Here is an 18117-nt window from a genome sequence, read left to right as displayed (position 1 = left end):
GCCCAGACTGCTAGGCTAAAACAAGGCTGAATTTGGGCTGTCAGTGAAAATCTAACAGACGTCTAACCATAGCCCAAGAATAGACTAGTCATCAATTAGACAGCTATTGAACGACTACATATACATGTAGGCTAATAGACAACAAAATGAGGCTGAAGGATTCTTTTCACTCAAATATAACAGGTTCTCATAAATGACAATCCATCCAAACAAATTAAATATGAAGGTTTTATTTAGAAAAATGACATTAACAACTTAGACAACTTTCAAAAAGATCCAAACATTAAAATGACCAAATTAAATATTACAAATACAATATAAAGATGATACAAAATATGGAAAACAACAACTTAAGATAATAAAAATATAAAGAATGACCAAATAATAAGTAAATTAAAAAAACCTGTTAGTTTATAAAACAATGATTAATTGTTGGCTTTATTTCCATCCCCCCGCTCTCCCTGGAGCTTGTTTAAAATGCCCCCCAATTGCATTTCTTAGTTCAAATTCTTTTGCTGCTGGGAAGTTGGTCATCACGGCATCTGCCAAATAAGAAAAAAAAATTTGCACAAGTAAAGCACTGTTGACATAATTTTTAACTAATTACAGTAATTGTGACAAAGTCATTCTCTTTTGCTTGGATGCACACTAGAGCTGGGCAATATAGAGTTAAGATATTTAACTCTATATTGAGTTAAATATCTTTAACTCAAAAGATATTTATATAGCCTATTTTTATTTGGAATATTCACATCAGTATCTGACAACTCTGGCAAAACATGTCCATACCAACCTTGGGGATTTCTGCCTTGAGGAATCCTGGCTGATTGGCGCAGAGTCCTGGAAGCTGTAATGACATTAGAAAATATTACTAGTGTACTATTTCACCACCAAACAAAATCTCTGGTAGGCCTTTGCCATCTTCAAAGTTACCTTGCGGTGGTGGCAAGCAAAGTTCTTTACACAGAATGCCTGTCATTCACCCACTCACAATAAGAGCAATTAAGTTTTGGGTCTGTATTGCTCAAGGACAGACACTTTTTGCCATTAGAAGGCCAGTGATTGAAGCAGCAATGCTCCTCCAGCTTTTCTTAGGGCAAAAACAAATTAATGAAAAGGCCAATATCCATAACCACTTTTGACCTCACCCATTTACGATTAATGACCTCACCCATTTTTGAACGGACCCTCTTCAGTATTGGCATCAGTAATTATTTTTTACTTTCAAAAGATACATAACCAATTCTGAAAAACAGGCTAGTTAAAAATGGACATGGCCAAAATAATTATTATACTATAATGTTGTGTTGCGTACCTGAGGCAGTGTCAGCTTTGGAGGCCGTATTCAATGCAGCAATAAATGTAACTATTGCTCATCAGCTGTGGATACTGCTAAGTGTTTATGACCAAACACCCTGCTTATACTACTGATGCACTGTTTTGATTCGTTTGCTGGGAAACCTTACAACTCACCAAACAACTAAGTGTTGGACAACCTTCTAATTCATCACTATCCACCTTTGCACCTATGTTCAAACTACAGATAAGACAGATAAGACATTTTCTGAACTGTTGGGGTTTGTGAACCTCAGAGGACTGTGTTGGACATTTCAATACACCCACATGTATATTGATACTTTGCAGTCACGTGATATCTGGCAGGCAACAAACGCGGTTAGTGCATCCAATCGCACAACAACTATCTGGCATGTCGTCTACACTTCAAAACATCAACTTTTGTATATTAAAACTGGCAACGTCCTGGCAAGATCCTTGATTAGTTTACTGGTTTTCGTTGCTAGAGAATGACGTTCTTGCCCGCCAGCCAGTACAACTGACGTCACGTGCAAAGTATCAATACTAGCTCATGAATGAATTGTATCTCTGTATACAGGTGTATGTTTTGTGATATATTGGGTTTTTGGATAATGAATGAGTAAAGCTTTGAATATATAAAGAAAGAAACGTTACACTTATTTGGATAAGAGTTTATTTTAGGTCTTTTTCAACTGAGACCAATTGAGCATTGCACACAAGGAAATTTGTGGCTTGACCAGTGCAAAGAAGCTGGGACTGTTATAATATATAACCTTGGGTATTTCTGCCTTGAGGAGTCCGGGCTGATTGGCGCAGAGTCCCGGTAACTGTAATGAAGTATTGATATAAATATACTATTTGGAATATTCACATCAGCATCTGACAACTCTGGAAAAACATGTCCATATGGGTTTCTGTCTTGAGAAGTCCTGGCTGATTGGCGCTGAGTCCTGGAAGTTGTAATGACATTAGAAAAAATGACTAGTGTACTATTTCACCACCAAACAAAATCTCTGGTATGCTGTGTCGTGACTTATCTGTTTTGTTTTTTTCCATTACCTGGGGTTGAGGTGCGTGTTGGTAATTCTCAAAAACGACCCCTGAATGTCTGCTTTGTCCCTGATGAAAGCATATTTTGATTAGAAATACATAAAGATCAGTAACGTCTGGAAGCGTATTGCATTCACCTAAGAAAAATAAAAAAATCTGCTCTGTTTTTATGAATTAAAGAGAAGAGATAAGTCATTAATTCAGAAATACAGAGCTCCGTTTTTCTGAAATAATGACTTCTCGTTAAGTTCTCAAGTGAATGCAGTTCGTCTCCGCAGGATCGAAGAGTCAACAAATAACAATAATCAAAGCACATCTTACTTTTGGGCGTTTCGATTCTTGTGGAGTCCAGAGACTGTGGAGTGCCTTTAGAGTCATGGAAAGCAACATGTATTAAAATTTACAACAGCAATAGATGAAATACCAATATGTATTCAGTTATCTTGTTTGTACACTACAATCATAACTATATACTTCCTTGTAATGATTGTAGTATCATTATTGAATTGGAATGCTTTTTTTTACTTTGTTCAAGGATTGGAGAGAGGAGTTGTGGTGTTTGTTGAGAACCTACAAAGAAAAAGTTATTCAAATATATGGCATCATACCGTCGTTGTACTCCAAACAGAGCACATTTGACTTCATATACAGAGCTCTGTCACCTTCCATTAGTTTCTCCATTCATCAAATAGAGTGTAAAAAAATATTGCAAATAATGTTTTTCAACACATTTTCTTGCGTTTATTGCAAGAGACAAACGCAGTCAGAAGTCATTGGTGAGTGGTCAATGCAAGTTCCACTTGATATTTGATGAATTGAGAAATGAATAGAAGGCAGCTGAGTACAGCATACAAAGTTAAAGCTACACTGTGTAGGATTTTCTCCCATCTAGCGGTGAAATTGATTATGACTACCAACTGAATATTACTTTCTAGCCCCTCCCATTCCGAGGGCGTTTTAACTCCTACAGTGGCCATATTAATTCAAATCTGCCGGCAGTCGCGAGTAATCTCCCCCTCGCATTCGTCACGGTGCCACTAAGTGTAAAAACGCGAAAGGCGAAGCTTGAATTTCCAGGTATGTCCCTCATTGGCTAATCTATTTTCAAGATGGAGGCGCAACATGGCTGCCGCCATTCGAGCGACTCGCTCGTATGGCAGATTCTACGCTTACGAGAATACTTGATTAATTGGTAGAAGTAATTACACATTAATGAGCACATATCATTTTGAAAGAACAAAGTGCTAAGAATCAACTTAAAAAATTACACAGTGTAGCTTTAACTGTGCCCTGTTAATACAGCACAGCATCATATAATAAACTGAATTTACAGTTAGGTCTACATTATATTTCCTACTTGGTGGTGTAGGCATTTCAGGGTCATCCAGTGGAGTCATCCGAGTACCTAATGAAAGATTTCAATAAATAATTGTTTTCACTACTACACTATGTACACAAGGTTACACTTTGAATAATATGCAAGCAAGTTTAAACTTTAAATCAATTTACTAGTCATGAAAATGTGAAACCATTATGTATTTATATTTGCAACAAGTCTACTTACAAGGCTTTGAGGTAGGTGGTGTTGCAAAAAGGTCCTCAGAAAAGTTTTACGCTGGAACTAGCAAAATGATAAAATTAAGAAATAAATAAGAAAAATCATAATAAAAGTTCTTCAAGCAAAGTTCTTTACACAGAATGCCTGTCATTCACCCACTCACAATAAGAGCAGTTAAGCTTTGGGTCTGTTGCTCAAGGACAGACAGTTTTTGCCATTAGAAGGCCAGTGATTGAAGCAGCAGTGCTCCTCCAGCTTTTCTTAGGGCAAAAACAAATGAATGAAATGGCCAATATCCATAACCACTTAGTTTACAAGGACGATTAATGACCTCACCCATTTTTGAATGGACCCTCTTCATTAGCTTACTGCCGCTGATATTTTTTAGTGCTAAAAAGAATAGTATTGGCATCAGTAATTATTTTTTACTTTCAAAAGATACATAACCAATTCTGAAAAACAGTGTGGACATGGCCAAAATAATTATTATACTATAATGTTGTTTTGCGTACCTGAGGCAGTGCCAGCTTTGGAGGCCGTACCATGTTTGTTGGGTGGCACAGGGAAAGTACAAACTATAACATGAAAGGAATATATTAAAATAATGTAAATGTGATGTAAACACTGATGTTTTTATCCAAAATGTAGCATTTCTTAAAGCAATCATATCCTATGCAAAAGCATTCAATGGAAGAACCACAGCAGTCTGACTGACAGCACAGAACTTGGACTGTTTCTGCTCCGGAAATATGTTCACATGCCATCCTAAATCAATTCTGAGATTTTGACCTGCATCAAAAAAGTTGTAGTGGAAACTGAAAGGTGAAAATGGCACTTACCTTGGATGTAGTCTTCATAACTTTTCTTTTTTGGTGCACGCCTCAGTCCTTGAGACATAAAGGCCTGTGGATTGGACAAATGAAAGATTTGTTACTAACCTTAATAAAATACAAGAATGATGAAACTAGATTTTCATCGGGCATACGAGTCGGTATTAATTGACGTCGGCAATATTCTCACCCAGAAAAGTTAACTGCAAGACAGGACCAAGTTTCAGTTCATCTTAAAGACATGGAGGAGAGGGAATATGGCAAATCCCTGTGCATGTGGTAAACACACAGCCTTCCTATGCAGATCCTTTGCCTCCAAAAGTAGTAGTAGTAGCCTTTATTGTCACTTAGTCACAAGTACCAGCGAAATTAGCCTAAAGCTTCCTCTTCGCTCTGCTAAGGTCATTGTCCATCACATATACGATGTTAATCAGCTTTGACTCACAAGGTAGATCAAACAGCTGATTTGTGACCTTTGGGTCGATAATATCCACAACCAACATTCCATCTAGACGCTTTTCCCTCACAAACACAATTTGCTCAGTCTCCAACATGAAGCAGTGATTTGGTGCCTTCTATGGAAATTTTCGATGTCCACTTTCATATGTGGCCAATAAAATCTTTCTCTTGCCAGATGAATCACCCTCTCTGTGCCAACATGACCCATGTCATCATGAAGATGCTTCAGAACTTTCTTCTTAAATTCAGCAGGTAAAACCACTGTATCAATGGACATCTCCTCTGAGCATGAGGCCACATACTGCCCTATGTCCAGAGGACAACGAGAAAGAGTGTCAGCATCTGTATTTTCCTTTCCTGGTTGGTACTTGATGTCAAAGTGGAAATCGGACAGTTCTCCCACCCATCGATGCCCCACAGCATTCAACTTGACGGTGCTCATCACATAGGTCAGAGGGTTGTTATCAGTGTATACAGTGAAATGAGGTGCATAAAACAGATAATCCCGGAATTTCTCACATATAACCCACTTCAAAGCTAGGAATTCAAGCTTGCCAGAGTGAAGGTTGTAATTTTTCTCTGCTGGGGTAAGGGTTCTAGATCCAAATGCAGTGGCCCTTAACTTTCCGTTCTGCCATTGATAGAGGACTGCCCCTAAACCCTTCTCAGAGGCATCAGTATGGAGAGTGAATGGAGAGTTGAAATCAGGATAATCCAGCACAGGTGGATGGGTAAGAATGTCAATCAATGTTCCTAGGATTTTCTTGTGTTCTTCAGTCCAGATCACTGGTATTTTAGAAAGAAGCTGGTTACCTTTCCCTTTTGCTTTGTTGTTTCTTTCCTTCAGTCTGATTGCATTATTTTCCTTTACTTGCAGAAGGTCATAGATGGGTTTGGCAATTCTAGAGAAGTCCTGGATGTACAAACCCGATTCCCAAAAAGTTGGGACACTGTACAAATTGTGAATAAAAACAGAATGCAATGATGTGGAAGTTTCAAATTTCAATATTTTATTCAGAATACAACATGGATGTCATATCAAATGTTTAAACTGAGAAAATGTATCATTTTAAGGGAAAAATAACACATCTCAAAAAAGTTTGGACAAGGCCATGTTTACCACTGTGTGGCATCCCCTCTTCTTTTTATAACAGTCTGCAAATGTCTGGGGACTGAGGAGACAAGTTGCTCAAGTTTAGGAATAGGAATGTTGTCTCATTCTTGTCTAATACAGGCTTCTAGTTGCTCAACTGTCTTAGGTCTTCTTTGTCGCATCTTCCTCTTTATGATGCGCCAAATGTTTTCTATGGGTGAAAGATCTGGACTGCAGGCTGGCCATTTCAGTACCCGGATCCTTCTTCTACGCAGCCATGATATTGTAATTGATGCAGTATTTGGTCTGGCATTGTCATGTTGGAAAATGCAAGGTCTTTCCTGAAAGAGACGACGTCTGGATGGGAGCATATGTTGTTCTAGAACTTGGATATACCTTTCAGCATTGATGGTGCCTTTCCAGATGTGTAAGCTGCCCATGCCACACGCACTCATGCAACCCCATACCATCAGAGATTCAGGCTTCTGAACTGAGCGCTGATAGCAACTTGGGTTGTCCTTGTCCTCTTTAGTCTTTCAGTTTTCCAAAAAGAACTTCAAATTTTGATTCATCTGACCACAGAACAGTTTTCCACTTTGCCACAGTCCATTTTTAATGAGCCTTGGCCCAGAGAAAATGCCTGCGCTTCTAGATCCTGTTTAGATATGGCTTCTTTTTTGACCAATAGAGTTTTAGCTGGCAACGGCGAATGGCACGGTGGATTGTGTTCACCGACAATGTTTTCTGGAAGTATTCCTGAGCCCATGTTGTGATTTCCATTACAGTAGCATTCCTGTATGTGATGCAGTGCCGTCTAAGGGCCCGAATTTCACGGGCATCCAGTATGGTTTTCCGGCCTTGACCCTTACGCACAGAGATTGTTCCAGATTCTCTGAATCTTTGGATGATATTATGCACTGTAGATGATGATAACTTCAAACTCTTTGCAATTTTTCTCTGAGAAACTCCTTTCTGATATTGCTCCACTATAGAGGCTCTTTTTATACCCAATCATGTTGCCAATTGACCTAATAAGTTGCAAATTGGTCCTCCAGCTGTTCCTTATATGTACATTTAACTTTTCCGGCCTCTTATTGCTACCTGTCCCAACTTTTTTGGAATGTGTATCTCTCATGAAATCCAAAATGAGCCAATATTTGGCATGACATTTCAAAATGTCTTACTTTCAACATTTGATATGTTACCTATATTCTATTGTGAATAAAATATAAGTTTATGAGATTTGTAAATTATTCCATTCCTTTTTTACTCACAATTTGTACAGTGTCCCAACTTTTTTGGAATCGGGTTTGTATGTTCTGTAATAGCTTAAGAATCCCAGCAATCTTCGTACTTCTCCAATGGTGCTTGGGGACTTTTCTCCCCAAAAAATAAATAACAAATAATAATAATAAGTTGCACGTTTCACGTTGACCCCCTTGAATTTAGATAATTATAGTTTAAGGGCACACAGAAACACAGTTGCAGTACACGTGCAGGTAACTTGTTGGGAAAAAAATACTCTGCAATGTTACCCCTAAAATGTCACGGTTCCTACACATGATAACAAATAATGTATTTAAATAATGAACACATGTCAAAACGAACACACATACTTACAAGATCGAAGTAGAAATGTAAAGGTTTGCTGAGTGTTGCTCGCCCGTTGCTCTCCGACAGGTATAAATGCTCTCTTGTGTAAAATAAAATTGAAAATGGCGGAAATGTTTATCGCGAGATCTAGTCACGCGTTGCCAGTAGTCCCAGTAGTCATGTCTAGTAGGGCTTGTGCCATCTAGCGGTTGAGAATTGTAATTGGATTTTTATTTAACTTAAAATGAAAGACAGTCAAATAATATCGTAGAATGTGTATGACTATGAATGTTATGTGACAGCAAAGCTAATGCTAATTCAAATGTTTACAAATGTGTGGGCTAAAAGCAGACTACACATAGCCCGTCCAATTCAGAGCTAAATCGTGGCTACAGATAGACCATGTCATGAAATGACATATTGTAGATATTATTGACATTGCGAACATGATGGGATATCAACCATCTTATGCGCTACCTGGCCAAAAATCATTTTTGACTTGACTATAAGTGGGCTACAAATAGTCGGTCTGAGGAGCTAAATCGTGGCTACGCACAGCCTATGCATAGAACATGAAAGAAATTAAACTAAACACCTTGCAATCACTGTTGACTTTGCTTACATGATGGAATATCATACATCTCGCAAGTTATTTTGGCCAAAACGACATGTATCCAAATTCAAGGTTATTTTGGCTAAAAGGGTTACAGACTATATCGGGTATAACCGAGACGGTGAAATGACGGCTATTGCATGCTGGGAAATAGCCGGTCTGACTACAAGCTAACTCGGGGCTACGCACAGCCTACACATAGAACATGGCAAAGAAATGAAGCCAAACACCATGTAATTACAGTTGACTTTGCTTACATGATGGAATATCATACATCTCGAAAGTTATTTTGGAAAAAAATGACATGTAAACAGATTCAGTGTTATTTTGGCTAGAAGTGGGTTACACATAGCCGGACTATATTGGGTCTATATTTAACCGAGACGGTGAAATGACGGCTATTGCATGCAATCCTTCAATTTAATGCTGTTCCGTGGTATTTGGATGTAAATGTAGTCGTCCTTCTGTAAATTAGCCTACCATTACATTATGATCAAATTGTAGTTCTTTATGGCCGGTAACTTTCGTAACCTAGAAAACTAGTTTAAAGACACCTCTACGCAGCTGAAGCACGCGTCCGTGGGAAAAATGGATAGGCCTATGTCTCTTATTTTTCTCAGTTGAAGGTGGTTTACCTAATTTAGGGTGATGGAGGGTTAGCTATCAGGGATATCTGAAATAAACAAACCTTGCAAGCCATTTGTGTTTTGGTGTGTATATTTTAAGGGAGAGCCACGTTTTGTTTGAATAGTGGGCAATTGATGTTGAAAAGACATCAAATTGATGTCAAAATCAACGTAAAAAAAATGGTCAAATATGCAAATCAAACTGACATCAAAACCAATCCATGACATTGATTTGATGTAAACTGAATGCCAAACATATTGACCTGCATATCGATAAACCAATTTCAGTGTGGGTATTAACTTTCTCTTTTCACCTAATTACCACTGGAAGACAGTGCCTTTCAAACTGACCTTAAAATGATATGCAGTATCTTGATCAAGTCTTGACTAACTTTTGACGTTAAATTGATATCAAGGTGGGCCACACGTGTAAAGAGTGATGCTCTGTTATTTTTATTTTTTTTGTTTAAAGTAAAAGAAAAAAACAAAAATTACATGGAATTACCTCATTTCATACATTTACATTTAGGCTATTAATTGATCCCCCCCCTCACAAAGGAGAATAACAACAAGAAGAAGCAATTCATCTAAGGAAGAAAACAATACAAGTCTAGTGGTACCATACCAAATTTCCATTAAATAGGCTATACTACAATAATAATACAATATTTAACAGTACAATTTTAAGTAGTGTGTTTTTATCTAACAACCTGTTCTATGGTAATTACAATTATAAAGTATAGTAAGCCTAATTCCTCAAATTTGAATTAATAATTGTGTGTCCACTAAACAATGGCCTTTATATGTTGTTGTATTACTTATTTTCTATAGGAACATAAAATGCATAATTAGACTTCAGGATAATCAGAGGCTTCGAGTTCATATCACCTCTTTTGTTGCAAGGGCTAAAAAATGGATAGATTTTCTCAGTAAAAGACTGACCGGTGAATGAGTAGATAAGAGCCGTGGTCTCCACATTGTAGAAGGAGACCAGACCCTCCTCATAATCCACAAACAGCCCCACCTTCTGGGGCTTGTCTTTCATGGATAGGGAAACAGGACAGGATTCATTAGCCATATATTCACCCCCATTCCTTAGCCATATACACCAAAGTCCATTCTCTGGGCACACTCTTATTTTCCCCTTTCTCCTAACAGACTCTCGAGCCATACCTAAATCCCATTCAGTCTTATCACTGACTTGGACCTCAAAGTAAAATCTCCCACAGGAAAACCCATCCTTTCCCAGGACACAGGCAGAGGAGTCAAATCTCTCAGGGTTATTGGGAACATCTGTCCAGGATCCACCATGACTCACTTGTTTTCCGTCTTTAGACAGGATGAGTTTAGGGTAAGCTGTGTTAGGATCCAAAATCACATCCACTGCAGGAGAAAGACAGATAAAGTGATGAATGCATTACAAGCAGCCCTGAAGATCATGTTATTATTAATCATATTTACAGTATATCTTACCTGCATAAAGTTTCTGTATTGAGCTCAGATCTGGCAATGGAGAAGTACCCACACCAAAGCGTGAGACCCTCACTTGTTTATTATTCATTTCCACTATCTTCGTTGAGGGAGGGCCGCAGTCTGTATTTTTACCTAGAGTAAAGTAGATTTTGCCCTCTGTCTGAATTTTGCTTGTTTTCATTTTTGAAATCTCTGTCAGGGCGCCCTGCTGTGTTCTCAGAGTAACAGTCGCATTCTTTTTCTCAATCACTGAAGAACTTTTAGGTACCCATGAAGGAAGTGAGGGAACAGAATCTGTGTTAGTGCTGCCAAATACAAATATCCTATTGGCTGAAGGTTGTGATGTTGCTTGAATGAAGTTGAATCCTTGAATAACAGAAGGTTGAGCTGTGAAAGTAAATGTGAAAATTCACTGAAATGTTTTAATACTGTATTATTAGTAAACAAGACGGAAGCCTTATTTTATCACTAGATCAAGAACTGAGCAAAACACACCATTAGACAGCTGCCGCTTATAAATAATGTTGCTGGCCAATCAGAATTCTGACCGCAGTAAAAAACTGACCATATGTTTAAGCTGACTTGCAGTCACATTTAAAAGTGCAGTAAGCGATTTCTGAGAAACACTGTTGATATTTGAAATCAACCCAAACAAACAAACCCCTCCCTTTCATTGCTCCACCCCCAAAATGCACAAACACACAATGAAAGAGTGGATGTCTTTTATCATAGCTGAAGTGAAGCAAAATAATGCTTCGCGAAAAATAAAGCAAAGATGAAAAATGCTCCAGCTCCAGACAAACAGTGGCTACGTTTACATGCACAACTTTTGTTTCAATCGGACTGAATTCATTCTGATTGATGAATCCGAACGTAGTGTTTACATGAACGCTAAACATGTGATGGGGTTGATGTGCACTTTATATGTCTCAAGCTTCAAATCGGAATAGATTTTTTGACATGCGCAAACCAATGTTACTCACATATTGAGAAGAAACAATGCAACCTTGGTGTCCGTTTTCAGGCCTTCCTGCTTAGGTCTCTCTAGTGCTGGAATGCTTTTCTAATATTAACGCGGGTGCTAAATCTCTTGCCTGATCATAACCCGTTTTTTTCCCAGTGATATTCCTGTGACATTTTCTCTTTTGTAATGACTCTCAGCTATCTCTCTTTCTACAGTCTTTCTTCAAATCTCCCTCTTGCTCACTCTCTCCTCCCCCAATATGAGTGGACATGCCCCCTACTGCTGATTGGCTACAAGTTTGTTATGGCACGTGGTCCAATCCACTTTCAACAACAGTTCTCAGAAATTGCTCACTGCACCTTTAATAGCAATTTAAAGTAGGCCTACTATTACTTGTTTAGAATCTCTCAGTGGGCTAATCGTGATTACTCTTAAAGAATTTGAACATGATAAGCCTCTTAGATAATTAGGATCAAGTCAGTCAATATCAGTATAGCCACAATACTAAGTCTTGATTTCTTTCTCTCTCTTTATCATGCCTGATAAAGCATGCTGGTTACGATTCAGAATGGATTGAGAATGCTGGTTCATATATAAATTCACCTTCATAATGCTTCCTGATCTCATGGATTTTTTCCAGTTCCTTGTTGACTTTTTTCTTGAGGCAAGTAAGAGCTTTCTCCAGATTTTCTGCATTCAGTAGATCAGTGTTAATGTTGATGTTCGTCCAGGTCTTGACTTGTGGAGGGCTACACATAGATGAGTATACCTGGAGCAATGCAGGAGACGAGAATTGCTTCAGAATGAGGAGTGTTGTCATGTGATGTGAGCAGAGAGACAGACACTGACCTGTAGGAGGTGCAGGTGATCTTCAGTGTGTGAGAGCTGCTCCAGTTCAGTGTCTGTTCTATTCAGCTCAGTGATCTCCTGCTCCAGCTCTTTAATGAGCTCTTCAGCCTGCTTCTCTTGTGCTTTCTGCTTCTGTTCCATTCCTTCCAACACCTCAGACTGACATCTCTCAATGGAGTGGATCAGAGCAGTGAAAAGCTCAACTTTGTTTGCTTTATTACTCTCTGTGGTGCTCTGGTTATGTTGAGAAGAATATTAGACAGTCAAATCACAGTCAAATTCCAAACCATTCTTTCCACCACCTCTATACAGTAGATAATCATACTCAAATAATATGTCATTCAGTTTGTATTTATAGTTTTGTTCTTGTCACTTCACTATAATGACACACCTTATTGGACTTTACTATGTTTTTTATCTCCTTAATCTTCTTATGTCTGTCCTGGATCATCACCTTGATTTCTGCCTGTGTCTTTTCCAGTTGAATCTGAGGACAGAAACCGAAAACAATATTATGTTGAAGTAAATGCAAAAAGTGTAAACATGCATTGAACTGTTCTCTTACTGTCTTGAAAATATTCTTTACAGGGATTTTATTTACTTTATGCTTTATTTGATTCATACTTTGACAGTAGGGATCATTTTCCAATTTTTTAGGTGTAATATTTTTTTTTACGGAATAGGACCAACCCCCCCCCCCCCCCCCCCCCCCTTTCTTTGTGGCGGAGAAAATTATCAGCTAATGTCTCACAAAGCCAATAAATGGCTTCAGGAATAATTATGATATGTGAGTTTTATGGACTACTTTTATCAGACTTTTATGCTGCTTTTTTGTCTTTTTGTCTTTACATTATAAATCAGCATTGACTGGATTTGGAATGAAAAGAGCTGCTCTTTGTTTCACAGAAGTTGGAATGACATGATATGAGTAAATAACCTTTTGTGTGAACAGTTTCTTTAAAGGGTTACTTCAGGATTTAGCATTAAGCTTTGTATTAGTAGAAAACCTGTAGTATTTGCGAATTACCATGCTTTCCACCCTCATATCCCCCTGAGACAAGAGATTTATGTATTTTTTGTCTGGAAAAAATCCTCCGATGACGCAAAAATCGTCATTTTGCGTCATCGGAGGATTTTCTGGCCAGAGGCTAAAGACTACAGCCAGTAGATGGCATTGTTCCGCATGTTTTCAACCCGCCCATAGGGATCTCCCAGTCACGTGACCCCTAGCCGTGTGTCAGCCATTTTGACGGTATACATCCGTCAGCTACTCACATTGGCTATACTGTCTATGGACTGTCTAATGGCAATAGATCTATTATTAGGGGTGGGTAATATATTAGGGAGTATATTATTATACTAATAATATAATTATTAGTATAATTGTTTTATAATTAGCCTAAATATTGCAATACTTTGCGCTACAGTATTGATATAATTGCGTGAGCAAAATATCTCGATACTGAACAGAATCGAGTTTTCCCCCACCACTATTATTAGCTTCAGCTAACTCTTCACGTCATGTCATCGCACTTATTAGCATCACAAAAATATATATCAAGTATACAAGAGGAAGATAGGAATCATAGATCCATATGAAGCACCGCAAGTTCTTTTTACAGGCATTTAATGTGTAGAAAAACTTCCTGACATTGAGTTCGGTGACATTTACAGCTGACGTTACCTTATTCACTTCCCATCACGCTACACCAGAGCTTCATTAAAAGCATACAAAAGCAGGCTATCGGTTGTCATGGACATGTTACAAAAACTGAATAGACGTAAAAAGTCAAGTAACCTTGTATAATTTCATCTCAACTTTATTGTATATTTTACATGCACTTTTATTATTTGTTTACATTTTTCTTCTTGTACCTTATATCACAAACAGTTGGAAGCCAAGCACCACCATCAGCGTTTTGCCTGTATATTGCCGCCAACCACTTGTTTCTCCGTTTTGTTTCTTTCGGGATACGGTATAAAGATAGGCCTATTCCTTTTGTATGATCACGTATCTGATCGCATCCAACTGCACAGCATCGCTCGGGCATGATAGAATATCGCGACGAGCTGCAGGATCAATGTAGTTTATACCAGAGCCCGTCTCTGTTTATACTGTCTATGAGTATCACTGGCGGTTTAGCATTTTCTATTCCGTCAAAATGGCTGCTCCAAATGGCGTGACGTCACGCGGGATGTCCCTATAGAGGGTGGGATCTCACTCACAGAATGTACACAGTGTCAGCAGTCTTTCTTTGGAAGCTAAGCTAGCAGGCTCTTGTTCTGTGGAGAAAGCTGAATAGTAGGAGAAAGCTGAGTAAGTAGGGGTTACCATCTTCCTTTTCCCGGACTTGTCCGGCGGGCGAGATCGTTCAAAATGTCCGGGATTCAGCTTTTGCTTTCTGCGGTCGCCATTCATTGTTTACATGCACCCCTTTTGTTTCAATCTAACTGAATTCACTCCGATTGGTGAATCTGAATGTAGTGTTTACATGAACGCTAAACAAGTGATCGGTTGATGTGCGTTTTACCATTGATAAGAAAATTCCCGCTCCTCCGTGAGAGATGCGAGACCCGGCGCGTCTCAGTAATGACGCCACCGGCCTCGCGCCGTTCTCCCGCGGCCGTTCAGCCTCGTCCTGCTCGCCACAGTAAACATAATGAATGAATGGCGACTGTAGAACGCAAAAGCCGAATCCCGGACATTTTGGGCGATCTCTAGAGATCCCTGGCAAACTCATCACGTAGGCTAAGTAAGCCTTGTTGTTTTCAACTGCGCACTCTTACCGGTAGGCGTGGCCTCCTAAGGCAGCGAAGCAAGTGCATTCTGGGAGTTGTTGTCTTTCATCCACATAAGCCAAAAATACATTTTCTGGCTTTTCTCAGTCTAGAAAGCTCCAAATTCAAAAATTTCTTCACATTTCTTCTACTTAAATGACCTATTTTAAATACACATTCATCTTCCCAGAGGTGAAGTATCCCTTTAAGTAGAATGGAATAAATATGATAAAATATCTTCTAAAGCTTCTCACCTTCCTGTATCCACTTTCTTCCTCTATAGGAACAGCGTTATGAGTCTTATGTACTGTTTCAGTGCAAAACAGACACAGACATGTCTGATCATCTCTGCAGAACATCTCCAGTGGTTTATCATGTTTCCTGCAGATATAATCTTCCAGGTTCTCCACGGGGTTGATCAGTCTGTGCCTTGTGAGCCTTGGTGCTGTTTTGTGATGGTCAAGGTGAGTCTCGCAGAAAGACGTTACACAATGCAAACAAGACTTTACTGCCCTTTGCTTGTTTTCAGAGCAGACATCACATAAAATTTGTTGAAAATGTTTTGTTTGGTGTTGAAGTTTCTTTGGCTGTTGATGCACTTTGAAACGGTCAACAACCTTTTTAAATGCTGCATTTATCTTCAATTCTGGTTTACTTTCAAAGTCTTCCTTACATAGAGGGCACAGAAAGAGCTGTCCACTCTCCCAGCATGCCTTGATACAGATGTTACAGAAGTTGTGTCCACATGAAGTGGTGACTGGGTCGGTGAGCACCTCCAGACATATATTGCACTGGAGCAGCTCATCAGAGAGTGATGAGCTGAAGGAAGTCATGACTGTTACTGGAGAAACAGTGACACCATGAGGCTCTATATTGGACTGATCAAGGATCATTACATTATACAACAAGTAAGAAAAGCAGTTAACAGATTAAACATTGAACTGTGATCTTAAACTCTATGTTCAGGCAGTGAACACTGGCTGTTTTGCCATATAGGCAGCATAAGTATAGCTTAAAACACAGTGCTAATGGTAAAATACCGTATGATTTGGCAATTCTTCATAATCTAATTTGACTTGCATGTGAAATGCCACTGAAAAACAGGTAAATCATATTTTTCAATACCAGTACTCAAGTCTCTGTAAAATCTATGAAAAAATATGCATTGATGCATGTCAAATGTCACATGATCAGTATTATTTATTTAAGAATTGTTCTAACTATAGCCTATAAACATGGCGCTCGGTCTGTTCTTCCTAAGAATTATATAGTATAATCTAATATATAAGTAACATTAAGATAATTGCTTTACAATATATCGCTTTAAGGTTTGGTCTGCGAAATCTCACCTGTCTGTTCGTGTTTTCTCAGGACTCAGGAGAAGAAAGCAGAACTCGGCAGGTTTTTATGGTGATGTAAGGTAGGTTTCAGTTTCACTTCACTGTAAAGGTTGGTTTCATTCTTTCTGTAAGTCTTACATAATACTGCCAAACACACCTTGTCCCTTTGTCATGCTTTCTTTAAGACTATAATAAGATTGTCACTTAAATCTTTGAGGATATTTTGAGATTAGACCAATTCAATTTGTTCTTCTTTTATTATTTATAGCTGTCTTTTTGGGAATATCATTGCAGAGTGTGACAGTATAGCCTGATTGGTTATTTGCAAATAATATTTGTAATAGTCTGTCTATTTCTGCTAAATTATTCTGCTTCATTTTAAGTGCATTCAAACAAACAGACTCCTTATTAAAGGAAATAAAAAAAAATGTGAAACTGAAATATATACATAGTTATAAAATGTAAAGTGTTATTATATTATGTGTTTATAATTATTATGTTATAATAAATACTGCAATAAAAATAAAGAAAATGGCATTTAAACCTGCTGGCATTATTGATAGAAGCAATACAAGTAGGAGAAGCTACAATAGTGGCTCTTGTCTTCAGACTATTCAGGGTTACCCCAGTTATGTACAGATACATAGTATGTTGTTAGTAGTAGTGTTGTTGTTGGTCCAGGACTTGACTTGTGGAGGGCTGCATGCAGATGTAGATGCAGATGCAATAATGCAAGTGAGAGGAGTTCCGTGTGAGCATGTGGTTTGCTCTGGTTAAAGAACATTGAACATTACTGAGCAAAGAACGCTGACCTGTAGGTGCAGGTGATCTTCAGTGTGTGAGAGCTGCTCCAGATCAGTGTTTCTCCTCTTCAGCTCAGTGATCTCCTTATCCAGCTCTTGTTAAATCATTTTTGAGCAAAGAGTTTTTGATTACATGATTACATTTGTATTTTTTGTTTATTTACCAACAGATAACAAAAGCTTTATGAACGCTGCAATGCTTGGCAGTAGTGCTCAATGTGTGTTTTCTCGTATGAACTCTCATTCCTCTGTGTATTAGTGTTGCCTCTGACTTTGTTATTAAGAAGAAAATACATAGTAGAACTGATTGTCCGTGCTATTTAAAACCAAAGATTGAATAACTTAAAGTTCAGTAAGGTTTTTAAGGCGATTTTCACTTTCACTTTATTGTAAAGGTGTGTGCTAAATCCTCTTTACGTCATATGATCCCAAATGTCAACAGGACTAACTATGCCTTTAACTATTCCTTGTTTCTTTGCTGGTGGCAATATGAAACTTTTTACGAAACTCATTACAAAATATTTTGGGGATAAAATCGGGGATGTCTTCACTTTAAAGGTAATAATAACCACTCTGTCCCAGACATGCAAATGAGTGACAGGGAAAATAAATCTGATTTCTGAGGTTCTGAGGATTTCGATTTTTACTGGTGTGCAACATGTAGCCTACACTCCTGGGTGTAATGGAGGAATGCTCCTAAAGACGTTTTGCTGCATTTCAGATTCAGGGCTGTATTCACAATTTTTATTTGTTCCGCTAGCTCTCGTCCAT

At 38.3% G+C, this 18117-nt stretch overlaps 1 protein-coding gene across 2 annotated transcripts; it reads right to left on the bottom strand.

Moving 5' to 3' along the window:
• Positions 1 to 437: 437 nt before the first annotated feature.
• Positions 438 to 16643, bottom strand: LOC307155987 (zinc finger protein RFP-like). 2 transcript variants are annotated; one of them, XM_079867134.1, is made up of 17 exons: positions 16553 to 16597; positions 15458 to 16044; positions 12817 to 12912; positions 12426 to 12659; positions 12180 to 12345; positions 10613 to 10999; positions 10458 to 10522; positions 4765 to 4828; positions 4438 to 4500; positions 4262 to 4315; positions 3932 to 3988; positions 3725 to 3772; positions 2893 to 2937; positions 2689 to 2733; positions 2377 to 2436; positions 794 to 847; positions 438 to 542 (listed from the first exon to the last, which is right to left on the bottom strand). In XM_079867134.1, exons 2-11 carry the CDS (start codon positions 16034 to 16036, stop codon positions 3978 to 3980), a joined length of 1719 nt encoding a protein of 572 aa, XP_079723260.1. In that variant the 5' UTR covers positions 16037 to 16044; positions 16553 to 16597; the 3' UTR covers positions 438 to 542; positions 794 to 847; positions 2377 to 2436; positions 2689 to 2733; positions 2893 to 2937; positions 3725 to 3772; positions 3932 to 3977. The 2 variants fall into 2 exon arrangements, with proteins under 2 accessions (XP_079723260.1, XP_079723259.1); XM_079867133.1 differs by lacking the exons at positions 438 to 542; positions 794 to 847; positions 2377 to 2436; ... (5 more) ...; positions 4438 to 4500; positions 4765 to 4828 and having other exon boundaries at positions 9571 to 10522; positions 16553 to 16643.
• Between the last annotated feature and the right edge of the window lie 1474 nt (positions 16644 to 18117).

The sequence above is a fragment of the Squalius cephalus genome (assembly GCF_949319135.1).
Source record: "Squalius cephalus genome assembly, chromosome: 3".
Taxonomy (NCBI): domain Eukaryota; kingdom Metazoa; phylum Chordata; class Actinopteri; order Cypriniformes; family Leuciscidae; genus Squalius; species Squalius cephalus.
Note: the sequence above shows the minus strand (reverse complement) of the source record. Positions and strands in the feature narration are given on the sequence as shown.